The following is an 18,638-nucleotide window of genomic DNA, read 5'->3' as shown; positions in this document are numbered from 1 at the left end:
GCCAGATTTCACTCCATCACAACGTAAGATAAGCAGTATTCAGTGAATTTCTTAGTTTTGGAAGTTTCAGAAATGAGTGAGCTTCAATTTCCTATTATACAGATTACCTTTGGCAAAACATATCATTGTTTTGAGCACAATGAGGAGAAATATGCCTTTGCAGGGTGTCTATATCTTGAATTTGATTTGTTTCTATCTTAATCTATTTCTTGTTCTTGCTGCAGCTGGGGGATGGCAGTAAATGTATATTCCACTTCTGTGACAAGTGAAAATCTTAGCCGGCATGAGATGTTGGCATGGGTCAATGACTCTCTCCTGCTCAATTATACCAAAATTGAACAACTATGTTCAGGTAAGAAAATAATAAGATTTTTTTGTGTAAATAATGTGCCTTCTCTAACTTCCAGTCATAATATTTGATCAGTTTTACAAATTAAATAAATGAAAAAAAACCATGTTACTGCAATAATGTTTACTTCTGTTGAATACACTGTGATGGAATGAAATGACACATTGTTAGACATACAAGATAGTTGTCTTAATTATCCCAGGCTTAGAATATAAGAACAGAGGAGAAGGTGATTGAATTCCATGAAATGTATACGAGGCTCTATGCTGTGTACCGTGTAGTTTTGTCACCACACTGCAGGAAGAATGTGATAACGAATCGCCAGGACAACTGAATTGTGATTTAGTGGGGAGACTGACTAAACTGGGATTATTTACATTGAGGTATATTAAATCATGAGATATGTAGGCTGGTTTAGCAGAAGGATCTATTTTCTTTGGAAAGTAAGTTGATAAATACGGGACACAACATTTAAGTATATTGGTGGAGTGTAATAGGGAAGCTGAGGAAATTCATTCTTTTCACCAAGATAATCTGGAATTCAGTATTTTAAACGATAGTAGGGACACAAATCCTTATTGCATTAAAAATAAGCACTTGAAAGGTTATAGCCTACAAGCCTTATGGACTAAGAGCTGGGAAGTGGAAGTAATTTCTGATCAAAATGGACGTGATAGGCTGAATGGCCTCTGACTCTGTACATTTCCATGATTCTGAGGTAATCCTTCCTGGAGGTTTGAATTTGAAGTATTTTCAGAGGATGGGTAACCAATATCATTTGAAGGAAGAGTAATGAATCTTTTCCTGCATCTCTATCTTGCACCACCACATTAAGGCACTAGGCACAGTACTTTAGATGGGACTTAGACACGTTTTATATTAAATAATTGTAAAATGCACTTCAGTGATACATTTTGATTTTTGTGCCGGTCATAAAATATTAGAGCACAAGAAAATAGCGTCAGGAATTGGCCCCCTTGCCCTTCAAGCCGCCTCCTCACTCAGTGTAACTGGCTGATCTACCCAGGCCTCAACTCCTTTGTCAGATCCCCATCGCCTTCAATTCCCTAATTTTCATAAATTTAATCGCCTCCACTTTAAAGACTACTGAGCCTCTGCAATTCGCTGGGTTAGAGAATTCTAAAGATTCACTGCCATCTGTGAGGATAAAATAGTTGTATTTCTTTGCAATGTAATTTCTTCCCATGACCTAGCTCAGAATAGAATGTCTGTTCCAGGAATCCAATGTCATGCTTGAAAATTATGTGATCTGCCCACTATAGCCAACTAAGTGTAAACAAAAAATACTGCAAATGTTTGAGATTTGAAATAAAAACAAAAAATGCTGGAAACACTCAACAGGTCAACCAGCATCTGCTGAAATAGAAACAGTTAACATTGCATGTTGAGATCCTTCTACAGTGCAGCGAAAGAGAGGATAAATAATCTCCCACAGATGTCTAGGCAGAGTTATGGACACTTGCATCACATCATGGGTTACTTAAAGATTCCATTCCTGAGAGCTGTCCGTAAGCCGATTTCTCTGTAACTCAGAACCACCCTTATCTATCGTAACCCATACCATTGTACGTCCATTTGCTATGAATTTCTTTGAATAATCACACAAACACTATCCATAATTAAACTAAAGGAATATATACTGCATACAGTCATTAATGAAACATTATTACTACTAATGTTTTAAAATGCATGGAGGAATTTGAGTAAAAGTGGTTTTCCGTAAATCAGGTCATTCGTAACCTGTAATTCCACTGTGATTTCACTTGAGGCCTTGCACTTGGAGAAATAATTAACTGTGTCATTCATTTCAAAGTTGATATGGGGGCGGAAGGTCATGGGCTGTATTGCCTCCTACTTTGTCACAAATCTCAAAGATGATCGGAACTTTGTTATGCCAGTGCATCCATTCAATGTTTATAAAAATATAAAGTCCATATATTTTTTTTAATCATTAATTGCCTGCCTATATTTTAGAATTCTTGAGCATTTTCTAAAATTTGGATTGTTTTTCCAACAGGAACAGCATATTGTCAGTTTATGGATATGTTATTTCCGGGTTGCATTCATCTAAAGAAAGTCAAATTCCAGGCAAAATTGGAGCATGAATATATCCACCATTTTAAAGTCTTACAGGCAGCCTTCAAGAAAATGGGTGTTGATAAAGTATGTACTCAACTTCTGATTAAAGTAGCATATTTTTATCAGTAAATGGGATTGTTTTATGTTGTTACATTTTCTTGCTGCTTGTCTCTATCTTTCCTTCCTGGGCTGTCAGTTCAATATGGCATAGGAAGTGCTTCCTGCAGGCAACAAAACGTTTTAAAGATTTTCTAATGAGCAATCTCTTTTGCCTTCAAAAGAGTGGAAGACTCAATGGATCTGGCAGCCTCTGGAGGGTGTGAACAGATGACATTTCAGGTTTGCATTCATCTTCAGACTGAAAGAGTAGAGGGCAGAAAGCTGGAAAAGAGAAGTTGGAGAGGGGCATAGCTTGGCTAGAGACACAGTGGATACTGGGGTGTGAAGGTGATTGGCACAAACTAGGTAAATTAGGTAAAAAGACTCGAGATTAATAGGAGACAAAAGGGTGTCAGATTAGAAAAGAAGGGAGTGAAATTTAAAGCTAGAGAGAAGCATTTAAATAGATGAGGATGGAGGATGGGAAATAGGGGGACAAAAGGGAAATAAGAAAATGAAGAATTCAACTTTCCAACCATTGGGTTCTGGGCTACCCAAGTGAAATGTGAGATGTTGTTCCTCTCGTTTACCTGTGATGATGAGAAATGGAGAGGCTCAGGACAGAAAGGTTGGTAAGGGAAGGGGAGTGGTTAGCAACCAAGAGCTTTGTCAGGTCATGGAGGACAGAGCGCAAGTGTTGGGTGAAACGACACCTCGTCTACACTTGGTTTCACCAATGTGAAAGAGTGCACATTGGGAGCACAAAATCTAATAGACAAGGTTGGGAAAGGTGCACCTTGTTGCTTATTTTCTGTTGACTTTTGTTTACCAAACTGTTTTAGCTGTGTCAATAACATTGAAATCCAAAGTGTTTTTTTAAATATATAACAATCAAATTTATATTTCAGGGGGAAAAAATTAAGAATCTGGCAATTTTAATTAAAAAAAAAAAGTATTTAGAACATGCAATAATGTCTGTGGAAAAATTGGTTAAATTGATATTTCTGTTTTGGACCATTCATCAGAGCTTTTTTGATTTTTCAGGTGCAGTAGAATTAAAAGGAATTGTACAAAGGGAAATGGGGATGTTTGTTTGTCAACACTTGCAGTAAATTAAATGCCCAATTAAATGCCCTGTTTGACACATGTGAGGGAAAAGTCTATGTTTTGAGAGTGTGTAAATAACTGAAGAGATGGGGAGTAATGCAGGTTTTCATCATTTTTTTGGAAGCAGATATAAATGTAAAATAATATCTATAGCCAGGCATTTTTGACGCGTCAAAGCCGTTGCCAGTTTTTCGTGCTTTCATTTCTTTCTGCGTGCTCCCCACTCCTCCATTTCTTGAGCAATTTACATGTTGATTTGTTGGTGGCTTTAGTTGTCTTTTGTTAATATCATGTCTGTTATTTAAGCATAATTTTGCACTGAAGCAACTCTGTGTCTTATTGATAGAAGTGTCCTCTTTCCTCTCTGTTCTTTTTAAATTCTGTGAAATGTTCCAGTTCTGATGAAAGGTTTACAATTTAGAATTTTAGATTTGGCTTCATGGATGCTCTTCGACCAGTAGAGAGTTCAGAAAATGTCCTGTTTTATTCCAAATGCTATAAACTCAATTAAAATATAAAATAAACCTTTGGACAATTACTCACATCCAATTGGTGACTCTTTTTACGTCTTTTCATTGAAAATAATTCATGATTTTTCAAACAAATTGTGGTGATTCTACGTGTAGGAAAGAACTGCAGATGCTGGTTTAAATTGTAGGTAGACACAAAATGCTGGAGTAACTCTGCGGGACAGGCAGCATCTCTGGAGAGTCTGAAGAAGGGTCTCGACCCGAAACATCACCCATTCCTTCCCTCCAGAGATGCTGCCTGTCCCGCTGAATTACTCCAGCATTTTGTGTCTACCTTTGTGGTGTTTCTATCTTGTTGGAACTTCTACTAAACCAAGTTTTGGATTAGAAGATTGAAATAACTTTATAAAATGAAATGTGATATCTGGCCGCAATCATGGTTTGAAATTAGTTACTGTTATTTTGCGTGATTTGCACTAATATTTGATTGTGATTGTTTTGCTATTTTGTTTTTAATTTTTCCAGTAAATATTTCCCGTAAATGACTACTATTTAAATGTGTACCAGTTATTGTTCTAGCAGTTGAATTTTGATAGTGTTAGTTAATTTATATTCATTAATTGGCTTACTCTCAAATATTGAAATTTGTATTGTTTTTTAAATCTGTTTTAATTATGCATTTTAATGTAAGGCATAGAAGCCTAAATTTCCACATCTAGGTTCTGGTTTTATTCTCAGCATATATGCAAACTGATCATTCCAATTCATTTCTGTGTGCACATTACAAAAAAATCATTCAAAAGAGGCCTGAATTTGTTGCCATAGTTTGTTGCAATAGTTAGTACAAGTAAATTTTAATTATGTTGAAGGAATAACAATTACAATGGCAATTATAAAGCCTTAGTATTTTTTTCAATCACTGGATTACAAATAAGAAAGTTAAATTCTAACCTTGAAAACCTTTTTAGATTTATCTTTTCGGATCTTTAAAGGTAAGATCTTGAAGTAATTATGGTTTGTTTCAGGAAATATTTTTTTCTGTCTTTATAGCTTCTGCATGGTTATCCATCTGGTAAAGAAAATTATGATATTGTTAACTTTGAATTTTGATAACTTTTCCCTAAAATATTTCACTATCAGAAAATGAGGTTAAATATCCTGGAGTTCATTCTATCTTTTAAGTTTAGCAAAATAATTATGATTGCAAATAATGTTTATATGCACATAATGTTGAATACAAAGACAATTAGCTAAGTAATCTGGTGTTAAACTTCAATAGCTTAAAAACTAATATTTGCACAATTCTGCATCATATGATCCATCAAGACATTATACCTCCAGAAAATATCTACAATTTCTATGTCTTCATACATCCTCCATTTTCAGATGAATTGGGTCTGTCATTCAGCAACAGAAATCACAGGAATCTTTTGTATCTTCCTCAAAGGTTACATGATCTCTCTCACTATTTTGGTTTATCTGACATGTCAGTCCTGATTCCTTCCTTTTTTTCATTCCCTGTTTCAGCAATGTAGTGACTTTATAGGATATGGAAAAGAGTTGTGGAGTGAAGAGGTGAGACTCTCTGCGCAGAATGTATAGTCTGTCCTGCATCTGCAGCCACGGTTGTTGGTGCAGTTTAATTTCTTGGACAATGAATTAAATAGGTTTATATTCCTTTGCATCAAAAGCTTTTTCTTCATTTCTCAGTGGTCAAAGTCTTAGTCTGGGAGTATATACCCAGACAGCTTCTCAAACCTAGCACCGGGTTCATGGTCTACGAGCAGCAGTGTGTGCCCCTTAATGCTTTGGAATCATGAACAACCTCACTGAGTACTACCACACTTTCTCTATAAAATCCCTCAGATCATTTGGCAGGATAACTAAACTAATGTCACTCTCCATCTTGGGCCTTACATCCCAAGCATTGAGGCTCTGATTATGTCCAACCAGCTCCATTAAATGGTTGTATTGGCCCCATGTCTGACTCCTATTTTCTGGAACAAGCACTACACTCCCAGGAAAATTTCCAGGAAGACAGAAAACTGTTTCAAGAACTCACTGACTCATGGGAATTTTAGTTCTTTCCCACTCAACATGGACAAGAACCATTGAAGAAGCAACCAAGTTTATTTAGACTCTGCAATTGTAGCATACCAAAACTATTGGAAAGTGCTCACAATATCCCATACAATCCACCCTGTCAGACTTCACAAGTGGCAGAGTTTGTGGATTCAGCCTAAACCCTTCAGTTAATTCAGAACCCACAGAACCAAAGCTAAAAAAGCAAGTTTCCTTGACTCCACATGACTGTCAAAGAAGACAATGACACCAAGATTTTCCAGGTAAGGAAAGCAGCCTCTCAGCATCTACTCCGTCAACCCCACTGAATATCTTGTGTCAGAGAGATCATCTTGTAAACTCCATCAGAGGAAGAGATTTCCTGGAAGGCAGAAAATGTAGGCCAGTCTTCCTTTCGGCATAGGTCATCCTCTTAAACTGAACAACCAATCTTCTGAATCACTAACTGCAAGGCAAGTACTTCATTCTTCAGATATGAGGGCCAAAACTACCCACAATTTTCCAAATGAGGTCTAACCAAAGCCCTGTACAATTTCAGCTACCTTTTGTGTTTTTCCTCAAAACAAATACCATTTGTTTTCCTAATTGTTTGCTTTCACTTTCTACTTGTTTATATTTTATGCCTTGTAATCCAGCACACCAAATTACCTCTGAACACAAGCATTTCCTAGTTGCTTGTCATTTAAAAAATATTATATTTCTACCATTCACCATCAGCTACTGGGCTCTGCCATGTCTTTTTAAAATTCCCACATGTACATAATTATTTTTTATTTTTCTGAACTCAACTTTTGACTCATCTGACTCATTTTGACTCATCAACCAAGCTGCAAATCGAACGTTATCACATTGTGATTACTTTTGCCCAGAGCACTCATTGGTGTAAGATTACTTATCATTGCCATTATGCAAGGTTAAAGTTACACTGTCCTTGTTTGGTATCATGAAACATTGTTCCAGGATATGGTCTGAAAAGGTGAACTCCAAACTACTTTTTGCCAATTTTATTTTTTGTGCTCAATGTAAATTCCTCATCATTTCTGTCTGTACTGCAAGCTTTTTTTGTATGTTTGCCAATGCGACCTATCAACCACTCACATTTTCATTTATTAATTATTTTTGCCAACCTGGCTGTTGTTTTTGTTTTTCAAGTATCCTCATCACGGTCATCTACTCTTTCCCTTATACCTCTCCAACCATCATCTCTTTTTTCATTTTGCTTTTACTTTAATGTTAAGCAATCTGAAATATGTAATTACTATCCTCGATCACAGCTCTGTAATAGCTATTAAGTCAAACTCGTTTTTTTAATGAATGACATTGCCTCTATTGTATTACAAAAGCTTCTTGCATTCAGACACAATCTTTTAATTTTTAACCATATTTCTTCAAATTTGTTTACTGCATTTTATCATTTAACCCTAACATTCCTATCTCATTCTACCAATAGTTAACTAAATGGCTACTTGATTCTGTCTTGAACTTCTCTTTGAAATCTAAAATTTTCCCTTCACTTGAATCCTATTCCCTTCCACTACCCTGGGCTCCACAAATTCACCAAATTGCTTTAAAATATTACTTTGTTTTACATTGCCTATTAAATGTATCTTAAAATAACAAATCAGCTGAGGTTACGAAATGCTTGATATTTGGTTTCTTTTTACCTATATTATCAACTGAAAACTAATTATGTCACATAACTAACTACTTTGTAGTATGGTTTTTTTTCACACCAGGCATCAAGCAAAATACTGATTTTAAATACTCATTACTTTCATATTCCATTGACCACTAGTATTAAGTGCACAAAGCAGTACCCCTCCTTATGTGGTTAGGAATGTAAAGGTAAAAATCAAATACAGGTGACCACTTGGTTAGTGAGTTCAATTTGTGCATCAACAAATGGCATAAAGTCATCAAAGACTGAAGTTGTTGACCGCTGTTCAGAATCCAAATGGTTAATATAAAAGTTGTGTTATGTGTAAATCTCTGGAGAATCATACATTTTGTATTTATGTTGTAGCCCTTCAGCAAAGTGTTTGTACAGAATATATAACACTTCAGATTTTCAAGAGGACCATAATTCAAATTATCTAAAAGCAACTTAATTTTTTGGGGGATCACGTTCTGAAAACTATCTGGGTTGATCACTTTTATCTTTTTGTTTTGAACTATTAACACAGTTCTTTGATTTGTCATTGATAATCTGGGTGAAAAATAATACTCTACGTTTGCACATTGACCATTCTGTCTTCCTTTCTCTTTTGATTTTTTTTAACTGATATCTGACTCCTAGAAAAGGCCAGTTTTCAGGTATTTATTGCTTTAATTGTCTAAATGGGATCCCAAGCACTTTACAGTCTTAGTTGTTATTGTGTTTTATAAAATGCACTTGGAACTAAGAAGTATTTGAAATACCGTTGGGTATTGGTTCTACCTTTTTCTTCAGATGTACATTAGCCTCTATAAATAGATCTTTGGCACCAGCTTTTGATATTTATCATTTTATCTAACCTTTTATACCAGTTAATATTTCGTTTATGACAATAGACAATAGGTGCAGGAGTAGGCCACTCGGCCCTTCGAGCCAGCACCGCCATTCAATGTGATCATGGCTGATCATTCTCAATCAGTACCCCGTTCCTGCCTTCTCGCCATACCCCCTGACTCCGCTATCCTTAAGAGCTCTATCTAGCTTTCATTGTGATCTTTTAAAATCTTCTATCAGTAGATCTCTTGGTGCTTATTTTTGCACAGGGAACTGACATGCTTTGGTCCTGCAACCACTGTACTTTGGAGTTCAAGTGCAGACTTCCTTGTACCACTTTTAGATATTTTGTGTAATTTATTTATCTTATAATCTGGAATCAGAACTTGATTTCAGCATTGACTCTTTAACATTTTAAGAGGAGACGCATGAAAAATGGATTGGTTCTAGGGCCTGTTATATGAGACAACAATTTGCTTCTATGAGGTAGCTCTCTTCAGTGCACATATCTCCAAGCAAGACATTGTGGAAGGATAATATAAACATAGCACAAAAAGTAAGGAAATTTGTGTTTGGTAGATTATTTCTTTGTTGTAACAATGCTTCTTGGCAATAAATCTTATACCGTTGGAAAGCCTGTTTATTTCCCTTTTAAATGGTGCCACATTTGTAAGGAACATGCATTTGTGGGATGAGCAGCAGAGCTGAGTATATGGGTTGCCCCCATGAAAAATTTGCCAAATCTTCTCTGTCAATGCCAAACAGCTTATTCTGCTGTTGCTATTGACTCTTGTTTTGAGCTTCTGGTACCCCCAGGTGCTGACATTCAGGTGCCTGATTGCCAGCATCTGTGAGCATGGGCCCTGCTACAGTGGTCAGTAGGTGTCTGCTCCAAGAATCGGCATGCCACGTTTGACTGATCTGGATAGGGCCCGTGCGAGAGGGCAACTTCAAGCTGGTGTTCCGCAAAACCAAGTTGCCGCATTATTTGGAGTGAGCCCTAGTACCATCTCCAAAGTGAAGGCCAAGTTCCATATAACGGGGGATGTCAGAGACAGGCCGCGAAGTGAGCGTCCCAAGAAGACGACACCCGAAGAAGACCGTTTCCTCACCCTGTCAGCACTTAGGAACCGTAGGCTGTCTTCTACAGATTTGAGGTCAAGGTTTGCAGGACGATATGGCCGACGGCTCTCTGCCCAGACAATTCGGAACAGACTGCATGCAGCCGATCTCCGGTCTCATAGGGCTGCCAGGAGGCCTGCCATGACTGCCCTTCACCGTCAGGCCCGTTTGCGCTGGTGTCGGCAACACGTGCACTGGAACCTGAACATGTGGAGGAACGTTATGTTCAGCGATGAGTCCAGATTCTGCCTACGGCAGTTGGATCATAGGGTCAAAGTGTGGAGAAGACGCGGAGAACGCTATGCTGATTGCTGCACCGATAGAGTAACATCTTTTGGTGGAGGCAGTGTGATGGTGTGGGGCGGCATCTCCCTCACTAGAAAAAAGAGGCTTGTCATTGGAGGCAATCTCAATGCAGAGAGATATCGAGATGAGATTCTGCAACCAGTGGCAATCCCATATCTCCACAGTCTGGGACCGAACTCTATCCTCCAAGATGACAATGCTCGCCCCCACAGAGCAGGGTTTCTCAGAGACTACCTCCAGAATTTGGGAGTGGAGAGGATGGAATGGCCTGCCAGCAGTCCTGACCTCAACCCCATTGAACACTTGTGGGATCAGCTTGGGCGTGCTGTTGGTGCCAGAGTGACCAACACAACCACGTTGGCTGACTTACGACAAATGCTGGTTGAAGAATGGGATGCCATCCCACAACAGTGTGTGACCAGGCTGGTGACCAGCATGAGGAGGAGGTGCCAGGCTGTTGTGGCTGTGTATGGTTCTTCCACACGCTACTGAGGCTCCTGTTTATTAAATGAATAAATTGTTAAATTGCCAATATGTCTTGTTTCTTCAGACTTCAATCATCCAATCCACCAAACAACACCGAACAAGAGTCATTGGCAGAATAAGCTGTTTGGCATTGGCAGAGAAGATTTGGCAGATTTTTCATGGGCGCAACACACATACTCAGCTCTGCTGCTCATCCCACAAATGCATGTTCCTTACAAATGTGGCACCATTTAAAAGGGAAATAAACAGGCTTTCCAACAGTATAAGATTTATTGCCAAGAAGCATTGTTACAACAAAGAAAAAATCTACCAAACACAAATTTCCTTACTTTTTGTGCTATGTTTAGTTTATTTCACTCCTGCAATATGTTAGCTTTTTTGACAACTTACAACCAAACAAAGGTTGTTCTACCTAATGTATGGCTTCTGAATTGATCATTTCAAGATTAGCTGCAATCTTTGTTACTTGGGAGTGTCTTGATGCATTTTCGAACACCACTGTTGGGATATATTTGCAAAGGCAAATACATCTTTTGCAAGATCAATTCTGTAAATTGGTATGTAAATCAATTCACAGAAATCCACATCACCATTTTTCCCTCAATCCTGATATAATTGTCTTTTTCTGGAGAATAAAAATGAGGAAACATATATGATGCCCCATCTTTGGCACTGATACTTCCTCACTCTAAATATATTTTATCCTCTGAATTAAGAACTTCTGTCTTCCTTCCTCATTGTCTTCATGCTGATTTGAAGTACTTGGAGTTTGATTGTTAATTTTATTTAATTTCTCCTTCGTCATACCACCTCGGTCTACTTTTCAGCCACCTCTGTCAAAAAAAACCTAAGGAGGGAATCGGGATCGATGACTTGTGTACAGTGTGGGAGTGAGGGAGATCACATGGCTGTTGCGAGGAACATTGTTAAAAGAACAGTGTCCTGTGATTTCCCCCTTTGGATGACAGACCTCATTCATCTGTATGTGGAGGATAAACTACATTGAAATCAGGAGGAAAACCTTATTAAGGTAGGTTAACTTTCTTTGCACAGTCCAGCAGCAATGGAGAACTTGCATTTTGCAAAAACTGAGACATGCTATTCGATAATATCAATCGTTTCCACAGCACATTCCTTTGGAGAATGTCAGTTTCTCAGATTTATATACACTAGTAACATGCTCGGTGAATCATATGGCCCACTCCTATTTTCATATTCCTAATGAGTGTCGGTCACAGTTTACCACAACACAATAGTATTATGAGCATTATGTGACACAGGCAAAAAAGACAATTTAAAAATATTTTTCCTGATTATTTTTTTACATTTGGTCAGTTCTTTACATGTTTATTCCAATTGTCCTCTGAATTTATCACTAGCTTCACTTTGATTTGCAAATTTAAGATCTTTATCGTCTTTGGTTTCACCAGTTTCAATGCACTTTCGATCTTATGCACAATAATGTGAGTAATCTGCTTCAGTCTATGCATTTTGAAACAAACATTTTGAATATTCATATGTATTTTAAATTAATACCTGACATAGTGATAATTCAAGCATTGCATTCCAAGGTATAATTATTCTATTCATAATAAACAAGTTAATTCAGGCATTAGTAAAGATTATATAATGATGATGTAATTTTAGGTGGGGGTTGTTCTCACTGATTAGAATACAGCAAGCACTATGTTACTTGGCGAGTAATACAGAGCATAGGAGTCAAATCATAAATAAAACCTTTGAATTCAATCTCAGTATTTTCTGAAATAAATAAATAGATAGTAATAAGATCAATTCTGAAAATAATAAGTTCATAAGTTGTTGGAGCAGAATTAGGCCATTTGGCCCATCAAGTCTACTCCTCCAATCCTGCATTTCCTAGCCAGTCTGGCCTAGCTCTGAACCCATCCTTTTAACTGCCCTCTGAAATGATTTATGAAATAATTCAATTTTTTCAAACCACAGCAGAAAAGAATAAAACTGGATGGCTGAATCTATTACCTAGGCACAGGATATAATAAAGTCACACCTATCTCAATTAACATGCAACGTCTTCCTTGAAACCAGCTGGGAAGTGATGTAAATGTTGGGAGAAGTGTCCTAGAGTTTTCAATGAATACTATGTCATTGCAGTTATTTTCTTTCCAAACCTGCAATCATTGACTCCCAGGAAGGCAAGGACAGCAAGTATGTGGGAGTACGGTTCTGAATCTCATACCAAATTAGATTTGGTTCAAAATCTTAAACACGACTTACCAGTAGTGTTGGCATGTCGTCACCAAATAGGCTTCAGACTTTGAAGGAAAAACAAAGCTCATCTCAGCCTTCTTAAAGGCAACATTTGGTGACTTGGCATTGTTAACATTCACTGTGAAAGAGAAGAATGCATCCATGCTAGTTTCAGATTAAATTGCCCTTACACTTTGTAGTTAAGTGAATTTGTTGGTAGAACTCTGCTGGTTGATACCCGTGTGTTAATCTTTCAGGTTTTTTTTCACTCTTCAAGGAATTACCATGGCTACTTTGAGGAAAGCAGGAGAATGTGGAATAAACACCTCAAATATGGAATATACATCACAAATTAATTTCTGAATATTCATCAACACAGTTATATGGTTTCAAATGAAGACCACCTTGTTTATTGCATGTATTAGATGTTCACTCTGTTCATTAATTTTCCATCCATTACTTTGGCAGTTGTATGTATAAAGAAAAATTTGTATTGCAATTGTTTGACTGTGTGCACATGTCTGCTATTTGGTGGGGGAGAAAAATCTATTTTTTAGCCTACAAAATGAATGGGCTGAATTTAGTTTGATTTTGGTGGTTGTTTCACAAGGAGCTGCCAGCATTTGCCTTGTGTGTGTGGACACATTTGGTACTCACACCTAAATGTGGAAATTGTGAATTTGATGGTAGAACTCCGCTGGCAGTATCAATTTGCACTTTGTCACTGAACGTGGCATGGAGCTCATTCTTATCAATTGGTGTTATACAGCTGTAAGGAATAAAGATAAGAATAAGGTGAGTCACAATTTTTGATTTTGTTTATGTTCATATTTTCAGTGTTATAGTTGATTTTGTTTATATTATGAATTTTTTCAAATGTTTAATTGTGTTTTTCATTTTTGACAGTTTGCAATTGTTTCTGAATGTCAAGAAAATTCAGTAACGCTGCCAGGTATTGAGAGCTTTGACAGATTGCAAAGCAAGGGCATGGCTTTGCCATCAGTCAAGTTTCTTAAGAAGAGTTTCTTGGACAGGTCTTGTTCAGGCCCATCAGCAGCATGCCTTAGTTGAATCTTGCCAAGCCCTGTCATCACTCAGTGCTTTATCAGGACAGTCACTGTCAGCAAGTTTACAGGAGTAAGAGCTCCCTGTCTGCATGGCTGTGAGGTAAATGTAGTCAGCAGACCTTACTGAGCAAAATCCAAGCCAGAAAAGAAGGACTTGGCCTTAACACATTTCTTAATAAAGTTTTGACTTAGAACCCCAAGGGCTCTTAAAATTAGCCTGCAGATGAATCAAACCAAAATATTTTCTTTGAAGAATGTGCAGACTTTATTCTTGACTTTGATTTTCTTAATGCCACATACTTATGTAGGCCATTTTGGTTTACTCTTGAAGAATCTCCTTGTCACAACTCAGATGCAAAATGACCAGTGAAGAAATTTGGGAATATTATGTGAAAAGAAAAGGAGGAATCAAAGTGGGACTCGGGATCATTCCATTCCAAACAATCTTTTCACATTTGTAATAGTCGTCTCCTTTCTGCTGGTAAACAAGTTCCAATCCACATCTGATATTTTACGGCTTCCATAATCATTCTTTAAAAGCATTGTGTGGAACATTACGCTGTGCATTCTGAAAATCCAGGCCAAACAAAAAAACATTTTTGATTGATTTTAGTGGTCTTTATTCACAAATATCACCAACATTTGTCCAGTGAATTGTCCAATTCACAGATTTTTTTTGTATATAACTTTTGATTATAATATGCATTGTCCTCAAGATTCTTCAAGCACCATTTTTCCACTCAGTTTCCCCATGTATATCTCTGCTAATGACCTATTGCATTTACTCTATATTTGGGGCATTGGATAGCTTTGGCAGATAAGATTGAGAAATGAAAGGGATTTTATGTACAATAAGCATAATAGGGTAACCAGAGAGAGAATAGGGCCCCTCAGAAACCAAACGGTCACCTGGAGCCGCATTAGATGGGCAAGGTCCTCAATGGATTTTTCTCCTCTACTATTACTGTGGTGAAAGACATGAAGACTAGGGAAGACACAAAGCGTTGGAGTAACTCACATTTGTGAGGCAGCATTCCTGGAGAACATGGCTCGGCCACATTTTAGGTCGGGACACAAAACGTCGCCTACCCATGTTTTCTGTAAATGCTGCTTTACCTGCTGAAGTTACTCCAGCACTTTGCATCTTTTTTGGTCAACCAGCACCTGCAGTTCTTTGTGGCTACATGAAGATGAGGAAACTTGAGACAGTTAATGGGACAGATATATGAATCACAATTAGACATGAATGTGATGCTGGAAGAGTAACAAATGGCTAATGCTGTGCCTCTGCAAAGGAAGGGCTGCAAAGAAAAACCTGGGAACTATGGACCAGAAAGCAGAACATCTGTGGTAGGAAAGTTATTGGAGAGGATTCTGAGGGATAAGATATACACGTATGTGGAAAGATTGAGGTTGATTTATGGTAGTCAGCAAGGTTTTATGCATGGGAGACACTGACTCATGAATTTGATTGTTTTTTTGGTGTAACCAAGAAGGTTGATAAGATTAGGCCTTAGACATAAACTACATGGACCTCAGCAAGGCCTTTGTTAAAGTTCAGCTTGGTAGGCTGATTTGGATGGTTAGATTGCATGGCATCCAGGGGGAGCTAGCTAACTGGATACCTAATTGACATGGTAGGAAGCAGAGGGTGGAAGTGGAAGGTTGGTTTTCGGACTGGAGGCCTGTGACTACCCTATTGTGCCTCAGGGATCAGTGCTGGGCCTATTGCTACTTGCCATTTATATTAATAATTTGAATGAGAATGTACACGACATGAGTAGTTTACAGCTGACCCTGAAGTAGGTGGTATGGATTGAAAATGATTATCAAGAATTTCAGCGAAATCGTGATCAACTGGGGAAGTGGGCCAAGGAATGGCTCATGAAGTTTAATAAGTGAGGTGTTGCATTTTGGGAATTTCAATCATGTCGGGACCTTCATATTGAATAGTAGCCCCCTGGGGAGTGTTGTAGAGCAGAAGGACCCAGGAATACAAGTATATAATTCCTTGAAAGTGACGTTGCAGGTAGATAGATGTACAAGGCTTTATGCATGCTGGAATTCAGTCCGGGAATTAAGTAGAGAAGTTGGAATGTCATGTTACAGTTCAAGACACTTCAAGATTTATGAGGACGTCAAGAGTGTTTTAATGTCATACACCCCAAAACCAGAACAATGAACAATGAAATGTGCCAGGACTCGAGGATCTGAGCTATGGGAGGGATTGAGCAGGCTTGGACTTTTATTCCTTGGAGCTCTGGAGGCTGAAGGGTGATCTTATAGAGGTACATAAAATGATTGGATGATAAATAGGATGAATGCATAGAATCTTTTTCCCTGAGAAGATGAATCAAGAACTAGAGGACATGGGTTTGAGTTTAGAGGGGAAAGAATTAATAGGAATATGAGGAGCAACTTTTTCCACACAGTGGGTGGTAGGTTTTATGGAGCGAGCTGCCAGAGACGATAGGAAGGGTTTTGAAGCATATGTGCCACATGGGAAATGGGACTAGCTTAGATGAGGCATCTTGGTTGGCTTGGATGAGTTGGGCTGAAGGGCCTGTTTCTATGAATATTTGGCCTGTTAGGTCCAATCTGGTTCCCAGGTGCTCTTGTTTCTGCTTAACTGGCCACTATAAATTATTCCTTATTGTAGATTAATGGCAAAAAACAAACAAAAGTGCATTGATAGGTCGATGTGGTAGAATAAGTTACAAAGATGCAGGGAAACAAAGTGGGAATTGGGACTAATGGATTGGCCCAGGAAGCTGTCTAAGATTGCATGGGTGGCTTTGGATGTGGGAAGAACCTGGAGCCCCTGGAAGCAACCCACATGGTCACAGAGAACACAGACAGCACCAAAAATTCTGATCAAATCCACGTCTCTGGAGCTGTTGGGCAAGAGAACTGACTGCTGCACCACTGTACCATGCTGGTTGAATTGTTGAAATCAAGTATTAACCTAAGAAAAACAAATGCTGAAAAATTAAAAGAAAGGCATGGCATCTGTCCATGTAAAACACTAATGGCAATTAAATCTTTTAAGAAGACATTCTAATGTAAAATCACCAGTGATTCAATGGATTTGATCTGTAAGATTGACATAACATAATTTGGTTAAGAAAAATGATGAGACAAAATTAAGCTTTTTGCTCTTCTTTTTCCAGATTATTCCTGTTGAAAGATTAGTGAAAGGAAAGTTCCAAGACAATTTTGAATTTGTTCAATGGTTCAAGAAATTATTTGATGCAAACTATGATGGAAAAGAGTATGACCCGGTTTTGGCAAGACAAGGACCGGATGCAGTTCCACCACACAACCAAGGTGAACAAATATTCAACAAACCGAAGAGACCCGTGGGTACTGCAGGTAAACCTATTAACTTCTTCAAAATTATTGCATCCGCTGCTCTAGATGTCCACTTATTTACATCGGCGAAACCAAGCGCAGGCTCGGCGATCGCTTCGCTGTACATCTGCGCTCGGTCCGCATTAACAAAACTGATCTCCCGGTGGCCGAGCACTTTAACTCCCCCTCCCATTCCCAGTCTGACCTTTCTGTCATGGGCCTCCTCCAGTGCCATAGTGAGGCCCACCGGAAATTGGAGGAACAGCACCTCATATTTCGCCTGGGCAGTTTGCAGCCCGGTGGTATGAACGTCAACTTCTCCAACTTTAGATAGCTCCTCTGTCCCTCCCTTCCCCTCCTCCTTCCCAGATCTCCCTCTATCTTCCTGTCTAAACCTATATCCTTCCTTTGTCCAGCCCCCCTGACATCAGTCTGAAGAAGGGTCTCGACCCGAAACGTCACCCATTCCTTCTCTCCTGAGATGCTGCCCGACCTGCTGAGTTACTCCAGCATTTTGTGAATAAACCTATTAACTGTTGGGTTTTGAAGTTTTTACCTCTTTGTGCCTCCTCAAATGAAAACATTGTGCTTTTACTTCATGTTCAGTTACACGCACAGGTTGAGTATTGAAGATGAATGTACAATGTGTATAATGACCAAAAGAACTTTGGTCACAAAACTAACCGAAGTTAGGACATTCATGGCAGAGATTAATGCTAAATAAATTACATCATGCAGAAATATGTTATACTATGCTATAGATTCTCAATTTCAACCAGGGCTCCTGAATGCTTATTACATTCCCACATTGAATCATTCTGGCCATTCTTGTAAATGTTTAATCTATAAATTCACCCTTTTTATCTCTTAACCTTTAAAATGCTGTTGGAAACCTATCTCTCTGCCTAACCAATTAGTGATAATGTTCAAATATCTTTTCGTTTGAATCAGTTGTAAATTTTTCAGCAAAGCAAATTGGAATAAACATGTTTCTCTTAACTGAAGTTTATGTTGGTAATGAAAATGTTTTTTTTAAAAGGAGCTCTAATATTGGTATTTTTTAAAGGATGGGGATAGTATATAAGGTGAAATTGGTTGCATTGTGTCAACGAAATAAAAAGCTTTGAAGGTAGACACCAAATGCTGTAGTAACAGCAGGTCAGGCAGCATCTCAGGAGAGAAGGAATGGGTGACGTTTTGGGTCGAGACCTTTCTTCTGAAGAAGTCATCCGTTCCTTCTCCCATGAGATGCTGCCTGACCCGCTGAGTTACTGCAGCATTTTTTGTCTACCTTCGATTTAAACCAGCATCCGCAGTTATTTCCTTGAATGAAGTTTCCTTGGATGGTGGAGAACGGAAGGACAAAGAATGCAGGCTCAATA

At 38.2% G+C, this 18,638-nt stretch overlaps 1 protein-coding gene across 2 annotated transcripts in view; it reads left to right on the top strand.

The window, feature by feature from the left end:
• Positions 1 to 18,638, top strand: part of mapre3b (microtubule-associated protein, RP/EB family, member 3b) — a 54,495-nt gene that overhangs the window by 17,318 nt on the left and 18,539 nt on the right. For both annotated transcript variants that reach the window (XM_078399359.1, XM_078399360.1), the window contains exons 2-4: positions 225 to 352; positions 2,388 to 2,533; positions 17,076 to 17,277. In XM_078399359.1, the coding sequence (XP_078255485.1) occupies positions 232 to 352; positions 2,388 to 2,533; positions 17,076 to 17,277 (469 nt within the window). In that variant the 5' untranslated portion in view covers positions 225 to 231. The remainder of the gene's footprint in view (positions 1 to 224; positions 353 to 2,387; positions 2,534 to 17,075; positions 17,278 to 18,638) is intronic.

The sequence above is a fragment of the Rhinoraja longicauda genome, chromosome 5, assembly GCF_053455715.1.
Source record: "Rhinoraja longicauda isolate Sanriku21f chromosome 5, sRhiLon1.1, whole genome shotgun sequence".
Taxonomy (NCBI): Eukaryota; Metazoa; Chordata; class Chondrichthyes; order Rajiformes; family Arhynchobatidae; genus Rhinoraja; species Rhinoraja longicauda.
This window is presented reverse-complemented; position numbering and strand designations above follow the sequence as displayed.